We start from the raw sequence: 12,396 nt of genomic DNA on the forward strand, positions 1-12,396 counted from the left end.
AATCGGATTGTACAATCTGCTTAGGGATCACCAAAGAATCTGACTATACAATCTGCTTAGGGATCACCATACACATTACAATCTGATTGTAACTCATTTAGGATCACCATAGTTGTTACAATCTGATTTTACAGTGCTAATAAATTGGATTGTTTTGGCCAATTAAACGAAGATTGTACAATCAGATACATGATTGTAAAGAAGATTGCACAATCAGATTGCAATGTGTATGGCCCCATTGACACCCTGAAACACGTGACATGACCCCCCCCCCCCCCCTCAGCTTTGAGTCGGCTAGCTCCGCCCTCTCTGTGGAATCCTCCTCCTCCTCCTCCTCCAATCAGCCTCCAGAACAATCTGTGCAGATTGACAACCGCAAGTCAGAGCCCGGGCAGTGGACGTCATGACGCAGGGGACGTAGTATGGGCAGGAGCTGGCTGTGAAGCCGGAGCGGCCATCTTGAAGCATCAAGGAGAGTTAGAGGAAGACGGGAGACAGGCCGGGCCCCGGGGCCGGAGGAGGAGGAGAGGGCCCTGGATAGCCGAGTACACGGGGGAAACATGTCTGAGACATACGGTGAGAGGAGGACGGGCAGTGTGGGGGGACGTGGGAGGTGAGGAGACAGGTGAAGGGTGATGGAGGGATTGGAGTGACGAACCATCCCAGGGATGGGGGCAGTGAGGTGGAGGGGGGGTGAGTGATGTATGATATCAGCAATGGAGGGTTCTATGGGGTGACAGGTGATGGGAAGTGGAGGAGGGAGGGGATCTGTGACAGAGGGGGATGGGGGAGGTGATGGAGGGTGGGTGATGGAGAGTGGAGGGTGACAGGTGATGGGGGGTGATGGGGGTGAAGGTGACAGGTGGTGGAGGATGGGGGTGACAGGTGATGGGGGGTGACGGGGGTGGAGGTGACAAGTGATGGAGAGTGGGAGGTGACGGAGGGTGGGGGGTGACAGGTGATGTAGAGTGGGGGGTGACAGGTGGTGGGGGTGGGAGGTGTCAAGTGATGGAGAGTGGGAGGTGACGGAGGGTGGGAGGTGACAGGTGATGGAGAGTGGGAGGTGACGGAGGGTGGGAGGTGACAGGTGATGGAGAGTGGGAAGTGACGGTGATGAAGGGTGAGAGGTGGCATAGGTAATGGAAGGTGACATCTGTGATGAAGGGTGGGAAGTGATAGGTAATGAAGGGTGACAGGTGATGGAGCGTGGGAGGTGACAGGCGACATTGGTGATGGAGGGTGGGAGGTGATAAAAGGTGACTGGCGATGGAGGGTGGGAGGTGGCAAGTGATGGAAGGTGACAGGTGAAATTGGTGATGGAGGGTGGGAGGTGACAGGTGAAGTTGGTGATGGGAAGTGATAAGTGATGAACGGTGGGAGGTGACAGCTGATGTTAGTGATGAAGGGCGGGAGGTGACAGGTGACATTGATGATGGAAGGTGGGAAGTTATATGTGGTGGGAGGTGACATCAGTGATGGAGGATGGGAGGTGACAGATGATGTTTGTGATGGAGGGTGGGAGATGACAGGTGACATTGGTGATGGAGGGTGCACTTTGATAGGTGATGGTGGATACAGGTTATTGGGTTGTGAAGGGTGGGAGGTGGCAGGTGAAGTTGGTGATGGAGGGTGGGAGGTGACAGTTGACATCAGTGATGAAGGGTGGGAGGTGACAGGTGATGTTGGTGATGGAGGGTGGGAGGTGACATCGGTGATGAAGGGTGGGAGATGATGGAGGGTGGGAGGTGACATTGGTGATGGAGGGTGGGAGGTGACAGGTGATGTTGGTGATGAAGGGTGGGAGGTGACAGGTGATGTTGGTGATGGAGGGTGGGAGGTGACATCGGTGATGAAGGGTGGGAGATGATGGAGGGTGGGAGGTGACATTGGTGATGGAGGGTGGGAGGTGACAGGTGATGTTGGTGATGAAGGGTGGGAGGTGACAGGTGATGTTGGTGATGGAGGGTGGGAGGTGACATCGGTGATGAAGGGTGGGAGATGATGGAGGGTGGGAGGTGACATTGGTGATGGAGGGTGGGAGGTGACAGGTGATGTTGGTGATGAAGGGTGGGAGGTGACAGGTGGTGTTGGTGATGGAGGGTGGGAGTTGACATTGATGATGAAGGGTGCACTTTGATAGGTGATGGTGGATACTGTTTATTGGGTCGTGGGAGGTGATGGAGGGTGGGAGGTGACAGGTGAAGCTGTGGATGGAAGCTGGGAGGTGACAGGTGATGTTGAAGATGGAGGATGAGGTTTGATGGGTAATAGTGGAGACAGGTTAATGGGTGACGGTGATGGAGGGTGCAGGTAGATGGGTGATGTTGCTGATGGACCGTTGGCGTTTACAGAAATTGTTGGTGATGGAGAATGCAGACTGATAGGTGGATGTGGGTTGACAGCTGATGTTGTTGATGGAGGGTGGGAGGTGACAGGTGACATTGGTGATGGAGGGTGGGAGGTGACAGGTGACATTGGTGATGAAGGGTGGGAGGTGACATTGGTGATGAAGGGTGCTCTTTGATATGTGACAGTGGATGTGGGTTAATCGGTGGTGGGAGGTGACAGGTGATGTTGGTGATGGAGTATGCAGGTTGATGGGTGACAGTGGATGCGGGTTGGTGTAGGCTGGGAGGTGACAGGTGATGGAGTATGCAGGTTGATGGGTGCCAGTGGATGTGAGTTGATGTTGGTGGAGGCTGGGAGGTGACAGGTGATGTTGGTGATGGAGTATGCCGGTTGATAGGTGACAGTGGATGTGGGTTGATGTTGGTGGAGGCTGGGAGGTGACGGGTGACATTGGTGATGAAGGGTGCCATTTGATAGGTGACAGTGGATGTGGGTTGGTGGAGGGTGGGAGGTGACAGGTGATGTTGGTGATGGAGTATGCCGGTTGATGGGTGACAGTGGATGTGGGTTGATGTTGGTGTAGGCTGGGAGGTGACAGGTGATGGAGTATGCCGGTTGATGGGTGACAGTGGATGTGGGTTGATGTTGGTGGAGGCTGGGAGGTGACGGGTGACATTGGTGATGAAGGGTGCCATTTGATAGGTGACAGTGGATGTGGGTTGGTGGAGGGTGGGAGGTGACAGGTGATGTTGGTGATGGAGTATGCCGGTTGATGGGTGACAGTGGATGTGGGTTGATGTTGGTGTAGGCTGGGAGGTGACAGGTGATGGAGTATGCCGGTTGATGGGTGACAGTGGATGTGGGTTGATGTGGGTTGAGGCTGGGAAGTGACAGGTGACATCGGTGGTGGGCAGTGCAGGCTGATAGAGGTGATGCTGGGGGTGAGGAGGTGGTCAGGAGTCGGAGGGTTCTAGTGACAGGTGTCGGTCAGTATTCCCTCTTCTGTTGGATGGTATTAGTAGTATTACACTGACCCGTTCCTGGAGTGTCAGAAATGTCTGGAATCCTCTCCCTGGGTGGGAACCAATAGGCCGGCCGCCGAGTACTTGGCATGTTACTGAGGAATGGATTCTACATATTTGTAGAGAGTGCTGAGAGATGGAGGTGATTGGGGGATGGTTGTACTAATGCTGCACATTGTAATCTGTCATGACATCTGACTGGGATGTAGCGGCATTGACTGTACATACGAATCGGAGGGATCGCGGAGCACTGACTGTACATATGAATCGGAGGGATCGCGGAGCACTGACCGTACATACGAATCGGAGGGATCGCAGAGCACTGACCGTACATATGAATCTGAGGGATCGCGGAGCACTGACCGTACATACGAATCGGAGGGATCGCGGAGCACTGACCGTACATACGAATCGGAGGGATCGCGGAGCACTGACCGTACATACGAATCGGAGGGATCGCGGAGCACTGACCGTACATACGAATCGGAGGGATCGCGGAGCACTGACCGTACATACGAATCGGAGGGATCGCGGAGCACTGACCGTACATGTAAATAGGAGGGATCGCAGAGCACTGACCGTACATGTGAATAGGAGGGATCGCGGAGCACTGACCGTACATGTAAATAGGAGGGATCGCAGAGCACTGACCGTACATGTGAATAGGAGGGATCGCAGAGCACTGACCGTACATACGAATAGGAGGGATCACGGAGCACTGACAGGCACATGCCGATGCCATGCAATGAAGGTTCCATATGGTCTCCCATTTCATGCCAAACCGTCTCCTCTCCCCTGTGTCATGTTGCCCAGCCCCCCCTCAGCACCCTCATCTGTTCCCTCTCTCACCAATACTTCTCTTATTTTTAAACCCCCCCCCATCCAGCATTTGAAAGCCACAATCTTGTTTCCTGTTGCTGCAACCACTGAGCCATGACAGCAGCATGCATGGTCTACCGGTTGCAAGGCGGCGCAGGGTGTTCACCCATCCACATGTCTTCGGGGACAGCGGCCATTTTCCTGAAGCCTTGCCATGTGCCAGTCTTCTCCACGCCTTCTCACGATCCGTGGTGTCCGGTTCCCCACATTTCCCGTGCTCTCCAGGTGACCTATAACCACTTTCATTGCAGCTTGCCCTAGTGTCTCTTAGTGGCCAGGTGGTTTCCAGCAAGGCTGAGGGAATATGGTGGCTGTAGGTCTCGGCAGTACAGACGGCAGCCTGTTTGGCTGTGGTTTGGGATTACGGGCGATGTGAGGCTTTATATGGTTCGTTCACCTGTACCGAATGACTGCCTGTGCACTGGAAGGGCATCTGTAGATAAAAACAAACTGTGCAGCTTTGACTAAAGTTGAATAATGCCCTTGCTATACAGTTGTGTCCAAAATTATTCAACCCCCAATGCTGTAAAGGGGTTTAGGGACTATAGTGTACATTTGGAATTGTATTCAGAATCAAATCCTACAAGGACGTTGTAACTACCCAAATGCAACTAAAATGACATCAATTGTTTATGTAATACAGTAGTAAATGGTTCTTATGTGGTTTCTTCATTGCCACAATTATTCAACCCCTTAAAGACTACCACTCTGAAGAACAGAGGTTCATACAGGTGCTTTCCATCAGGTATTGAAAACACCTGTGGATGTCACCGAGCAGCAATCAAGCATAATAAGCACCAATTAGGCAGCTTTAAAATGACTGTGATACTCAGCTCCTTCTAGACATTTACTGGTGTGGTTACAAACATGGTGAAGGCAAGAGAATGGTCCAGGAAGACAAGAGAAGAGGTGATTTCTCTTCACAGGAAGGGCAATGGCTATAAGAAGATTGCAAAGATGTTAAACATACCAAGAGACACCTTAGGAAGCATCATTCGCAAATTCAAGGCAAAGGGCACTGTTGAAACGCTACCTGGTCGTGGCAGAAAGAAGATGCTGACTTCGACTGCTGTGCGCTACCTGAAGCGTAGAGTGGAGAGAAGTCCCCGTGTGACTGCTGAGGAACTGAGAAAAGATTTGTCAGATGTGGGTACAGAAGTTTCAGCCCAGACAATAAGACGCACACTGCGTAATGAAGGCCTCCGTGCCAGAACTCCCAGGCGTACCCCCTTGCTGTCTCCAAAGAATAAGAAGAGTCGACTGCAGTATGCCAAAAGCCATGTGGACAAACCACAAAAGTTGTGGGATAGTGTTCTGTGGACTGATGAAACAAAATTAGAACTGTTTGGGCCCATGGATCAACGCTATGTTTGGAGGAGGAAGAACAAGGCCTATGATGAAAAGAACACCTTGCCTACTGTGAAGCATGGTGGAGGGTCAATCATGCTTTGGGGCTGTTTTGCTTCTGCAGGTACAGGGAAGCTTCAGCGTGTGCAAGGTACCATGAATTCTCTTCAGTACCAGGAGATATTGGATGGAAACGTGATGCAGTCCGTCACACACCTGAGGCTTGGGAGACGTTGGACCTTTCAACAGGACAATGATCCCAAGCATACCTCCAAGTCCACTAGAGCATGGTTGCAGAGGAAAGGCTGGAACATTTTGGAGTGGCCATCGCAGTCACCAGACTTAAATCCGATTGAGAACCTCTGGTGGGACTTAAAGAAAGCAGTTGCAGTGCGCAAGCCTAAGAATGTGACTGAACTGGAGGCCTTTGCCCATGAAGAATGGGCGAAGATACCCGTAGATCGCTGCAAGACACTTGTGTCAAGCTATGCTTCACGTTTAAAAGCTGTTATAACTGTAAAAGGATGCTGTACTAAGTACTAAGATTGAATGTCACTTGGGGGTTGAATAAAACTGATAATGCTGTGAGCACAGAAAAGACATTTGTGGTTATTTCATTATAACTGTTATGTTATATTTGTCTGACCTACAAGTGCCTCTTTAATGTAAATGTAAGCAAGATGACTGAATGATCAAAAGCAATGTCAAACTGGCCAAAACACTCAATTTCAGTGGGGGTTGAATAATTTTGGACACAACTGTAGGTGAAGGCCATTGATAAACTCCCAGAGGTGGTATCATGCCATCCTGTCTTGTTGCTAGAAGGTTGCTAAGACACTCCCAGCTGATTCAGTTTCCTTTACATGTGTTCTCTCTGCCCTGTTACCTAGCTCAGCAATGCTGCGATTGAGGATAGTCCATTGGGCATGTCAAGGATTTGAGAGCTTATTCCTGCGATGGTGAGGTGAGCAGTAACAGCTGGGAATGTCTTAGCAACGTCCTAGCAACAAGGCGGGATGGGATGATGCCGTCTCTTTCAGGGTGTTCAAGGTGAACTATGCCTTTAAGTAAAGGAAGGCTGTTCTGTGAGGCGCACTGTACCCAGATGGACAGCCATTGAGGTGAAGGGTGGGACTTCACATGTAAAGGATTGGGGTTCAATGCTTTTGGATGGTTCACACCATAGAAATGCAGTCTGGATGCGGTCCAGATACATTTCTGCATGAGCGGTTTTGATGCATTCCAGTTTTTACACCCCCCCTTTTTTTTTCTTCTTTTAACTTAAATAAGGACTTGTGCGTTTTACCACATTCCAGTCCAGTCCAGGGCAGGAAGAATGAAGCCTGTTCTACTTTTTGTTCCTGGAACTGACTGCACTGTGTGAACTGTGCCAATGGAAACCATAGTAATAAAAACCTTCTTTAAAGCGGAGGTCCAATCAGAATTAAAAAAAAAACAAAAACCTAAGTCTGCAGCTACAAAAACTGTACGCTACCTGTCCCTCGATCCTGCAGTGTCCTCCCTCCGGCCGGGTTGAACTACTGTCCTGCACCGGCACCTTCAGTGTCGGCACCCGGCTGTGACAGTTTGCCGCTTTACAGCCGGGTGCCCACTGCGCATGCGCGAGTAGCGCTGTGCTTTGTAAATGTCCCCGTAGTCTTCTGGGATCTGTCACGTGTCCCAGGAGACTACGGGGAGGGAGGGGAAAGGACAACTTCTGCTTCCGATCGCCTAGGCGATCGAAGCGGAAGTGGGAACGGGTACCTGTCAAACTTGGGTACCCGCTCCCCAAAGGTGCCAATCCTTAACTGGAAGCGGGGAACAAAGCCTTAACCTCCCTAGCGGTCTGATTATGTCCATATTTCTGTGCTCAAAGCGGTACATTTTTTTGCATTGAAATACGTTTTTTTATTTTCGGACTGTAATTTTTGGGAATAACTCACTGATATCTGTCCGAACAAGAGTCTACTAAACAATCCATGTAAGGAGACCTTCTGATGGGGACAATCCATGTAAGGAGACCTTCTGATGGGGACAATCCATGTAAGGAGACCTTCTGATGGGGACAATCCATGTAAGGGGGCATTCTGATGGGGACAATCCATGTAAGGAGACATTCTGATGGGGACAATCCATGTAAGGAGACATTGTGATGGGGACAATCCATGTATGGAGGCATTGTGATGGGGACAATCCATGTAAGGGGGCATTCTGATGGGGACAATCCATGTAAGGAGACATTGTGATGGGGACAATCCATGTATGGAGGCATTGTGATGGGGACAATCCATGTATGGAGGCATTGTGATGGGGACAATCCATGTAAGGAGACCTTCTGATGGGGACAATCCATGTAAGGGGGCATTCTGATGGGGACAATCCATGTAAGGAGACCTTCTGATGGGGACAATCCATGTAAGGGGGCATTGTGATGGGGACAATCCATGTATGGAGGCATTGTGATGGGGACAATCCATGTAAGGGGGCATTGTGATGGGGACAATCCATGTAAGGGGGCATTGTGATGGGGACAATCCATGTAAGGGGGCATTGTGATGGGGACAATCCATGTAAGGGGGCATTGTGATGGGGACAATCCATGTAAGGGGGCATTGTGATGGGGACGATCCATGTAAGGGGGCATTGTGATGGGGACGATCCATGTAAGGGGGCATTGTGATGGGGACGATCCATGTAAGGGGGCATTGTGATGGGGACGATCCATGTAAGGGGGCATTGTGATGGGGACGATCCTTGTAAGGGGGCATTGTGATGGGGACGATCCATGTAAGGGGGCATTGTGATGGGGACGATCCATGTAAGGGGGCATTGTGATGGGGACGATCCATGTAAGGGGGCATTGTGATGGGGACGATCCATGTAAGGGGGCATTGTGATGGGGACGATCCATGTAAGGGGGCATTGTGATGGGGACGATCCATGTAAGGGGGCATTGTGATGGGGACGATCCATGTAAGGGGGCATTGTGATGGGGACGATCCATGTAAGGGGGCATTGTGATGGGGACGATCCATGTAAGGGGGCATTGTGATGGGGACGATCCATGTAAGGGGGCATTGTGATGGGGACGATCCATGTAAGGGGGCATTGTGATGGGGACGATCCATGTAAGGGGGCATTGTGATGGGGACGATCCATGTAAGGGGGCATTGTGGTGGGGACGATCCATGTAAGGGGGCATTGTGGTGGGGACGATCCATGTAAGGGGGCATTGTGATGGGGACGATCCATGTATGGAGGCATTGTGATGGGGACGATCCATGTAAGGGGGCATACTGATGGGAACACTTGCGATAAGGGGGCGCTCTGATGGGGACACCTGAGGTAGGGGGGCACTCTGACGGGGACAGCTGAGGTAAGGGGGTGCTGTGATGGAACCTGAGGACTCTTAATGTAAAGGGGGACTATGATAGGGACATCTGATATAAGGGAGCGCAGGTTCTGTTTAACACACAGTGTCAACATTATGCCCCCAGACTTTTTTTTTTTTACTGCACCTCCAGATCAGATGGGCTAGGTCCGGCCCTGGATGGGTGTAGTGCCTGGCTCCTGCAGGCTCCTTCCCCACCCCAGGTCAGTACACAGGTACAGACCTTCTGTTATGAGCTGGAGGAAGTAAACACTGGACTGCTAGTGTGATGACGTCACCCTGTCCTCCATTAGCATCTACGAGTCCCTCTGCTGTGGTGGTAATCTTTCATTCACAGATCTCTATGAATAGATCTGCAAATGGATGGTGTGTCTGTGTGGGTGAAGTCACGCTTAGCTGCTCTGGATTTGAAAGAAAACAGAATCTTGCAGAGTGAAGAATGTCGTGATTCAGTTGGGCGGATGTGACCGTGTTCATGATACACCTTGAATAGTCCCACTAGCTGTGGTGGCTGGGCCAGTGGCTGGCAAGACTTCCTACGAGTGTAATGTTCCCAGTTATGTCACACACTAGCCCTGGAGTCCATCCTTCCTCTTGCCCATGGGGGCATCAACCTGATCGCAACCCACCCCCCCCCCCCCCCACACACACACACCGCATGTCTACAGACCGAGCATGCATAGTGGCATGCCGATGCCATTGTTGCACGGGGAGGTAAGCAGTTGGCATCCTTCAGACGGTGGTACGCTTACCCATGAGGGATCACTTTTCAGAGTGCGTTCTAGCACCGACTGACTGGCTACTGCCACTCCTGACGCCTGTTTTCTTTTACTTAACTTTTTTTTTCAATTGCTGAATGGCAGTTTTACATTGTGGGACTGAGCCGCAACTGTGCACCTGTCACTTGGATCACAGTTACAGTGTGGCTGGGTGATCTCATTGGGGGAGTTTGACAGGCGGTGCCACTTGTCAGGTTCTATGGCCCAAGTTAGGTTAGGTTCACATATGTGCGGGTGGTGCTGCTGCGGATCTGCACAAAAACCCATGCAGCCGCACCACCAGCACAGAGGAATGTGGACCCGCGGGCGGGTGCCATTAGTTCTAAGGGCACACCGCCCACACTGGAAATTGCATCCATACTGGGAACCGAGGTTCCCGTGCGGGCTGCGTTTACAGAAGAAGTGCAGGGACTTCTTCCCTGCGTGTCCCGGTGGAACGGGAGTCCATCCAAATGAATATGCTCTCGTGCCCACGCGGATCGCAGGAACGTGGATATGTGAACCTGAACACACACCCTCACGTACCGCCAACCTGATCCCACCCCCCCTACATACCGCCAAGCTGATCGCACCGCCCCACATACCGCCAAGCTGATCGCACCGCCCCACATACCGCCAAGCTGATCGCACCGCCCCACATACCGCCAACCTGATCCCACCCCCCCTTCCTCCACATACCGCCAACCTGATTGCACCGCCCCACGTACCGCCAACCTGATCGCAGCGCCCCACATACCGCCAACCTGATCGCACCGCCCCACAAACCGCCAACCTGATCGCACCCCCCCACCACATAACGCCAACCTGATCGTCGCACCGCCCTACATACCGCCAACCTGATCACACCCCCCCACATACTGCCAACCTGATCGCACCGCCCCACATACTGCCAACCTGATCGCACCGCCCCACATACCGCCAACCTGATCGCACCGCCCCACATACCGCCAACCCCCCGCCCCCCCCGATCACACCCACAGATCCCTCCATTGTGATCACCCCAAAATACCCCCCTTCCCCATCACACAAACCTTACAAATGCTGCCCTAGGCAATTGCCTTGTTTGCCTCCTGGTTAATACACCCCTACCCACACAGCTGAGTCATTTATTCAGAGTTTCCTGTGAATGAATGAACTACAAGTCCCATCTGCCATTGCAGCAGATACCTTGTAGTTCTGAATGAACTATGAGGAGGGCGGTGGTGAGCACTCTTGCAGTTCATTGATTTTTCCTGGTATTGCACCTGCAATCTGCTGATCGCGGGTCCAGTGATTTACAGGCCGCAGTGTAAATAAATAATAAATGCACTTTTTTTACCTGCATTTATTATTTAATTTTTTTCACAAAAGGTGAATGAATCCTTTAAAAATGCTGTGTCTGTGAAGCTAAGCATTGTGACTGCAGTTTGTGTGCGGCCTTGTCAGGCTGTAATGTTAGCATTCAGGTGGGCATCCAGGGGCGGTAAAACTTCAGCTCAGCTGCCTGTTTTTAATGTTGCCCATGTGAAAGAGCCTATACAGATGCTTGAGTTACACGATGGTTGTGCAACAATATATTAGAATTTACCTTTTGGCTTTTCATATCTTTTAAATGCTTATTAAAGCTACCTTTGTTTCTGAATGCTGGCAGCATGCCTGGACAATGGCCACGTTGTTGTTATACCAGATTTTTTATATAGCAGTTTGCACGGGACTTTACAAAATAAAGGGAGACAATACAGTTCTATGCAAGAGTCCTAGGAAGACCCTGCTTCTGAGAGCTTACGATCTAATGGGGGAGGAGCAAGTGACACAAATGGTAGACACTGTGAGGGATGGGTGATAAAAGTTCAGTTGTTAGGTGGAGGTGGGAGAGGTTTTTGCTGCAGAGATGAGTTTTCAGGGATCACCTAAAGGCAGCCAGAGAGTCCGGTAGCTGGACTGGTTGGGGTAAAGAGTTCCAGAGGAGGGAAGGCTCTGGAGAAGTCCTGCAGGCAAGCAAAGGAGGGGGTGGTTAGAGAGCAGGAGGTCTTGGAAGGAGCAAACAGGATGGTTTGGGCGATATTTTGAGACAAGGCTGGCGATGGGGGGCAGAGTTGTGGACGACTTTGTAAGTCATTAATATTTCAATTTTTATTTGTTGGGCGAGTGGAAGCCAGTAGAGCAGTGATTCTCAACCTTCCTAATGCCGTGACCCTTTAATACAGTTCCTCATGTTGTGGTGACCCCCAACCATAAAATTATTTACCCAGTAATTATAATTCATGAGTGTCGTTTTACCTCCAATACTGCTGCTTTCAACACAGTAGCTGCTTTCAACACAGTAGCTGCTTTCAACACAGTAGCTGCTTTCAACACAGTAGCTGCTTTCAACACAGTAGCTGCTTTCAACACAGCAGCTGCTTTCAACACAGCAGCTGCTCTTTACACATTGGAAATATGTGTTTTCTGATGGTCTTAGGGGACCCCTGTGAAAGGGTCGTTCGACCCCCACAGGTTGAGAACCACTGCAGTAGAGGGATCGGCAGAGATGGGTGGTAGACACCATGCCGATAGAAAGGTGGATGAGTCTGGCATGAGACTGCAGGAGGGATAGGAAGGGTAAGGCTCTGTTCCCGACGATTGCACCTCCCTCCTCCTTGGCCTACCT

General features: G+C 51.1%; 1 protein-coding gene across 1 annotated transcript in view; it reads left to right on the top strand.

The window, feature by feature from the left end:
- Positions 1-414: 414 nt before the first annotated feature.
- The window catches only part of RAB4B (RAB4B, member RAS oncogene family), a 70,357-nt gene continuing 58,375 nt past the window's right edge, over positions 415-12,396 (top strand). The window contains exon 1 of the mRNA XM_089654194.1: positions 415-576. Within this exon, the coding sequence (XP_089510320.1) occupies positions 561-576 (16 nt within the window). The 5' untranslated portion in view covers positions 415-560. The remainder of the gene's footprint in view (positions 577-12,396) is intronic.

The sequence above is a fragment of the Staurois parvus genome, unplaced genomic scaffold (genome assembly GCF_062004578.1).
Source record: "Staurois parvus isolate SC_StPar_1 unplaced genomic scaffold, SC_StPar_1.0 ptg000746l, whole genome shotgun sequence".
Lineage (NCBI taxonomy): Eukaryota > Metazoa > Chordata > Amphibia > Anura > Ranidae > Staurois > Staurois parvus.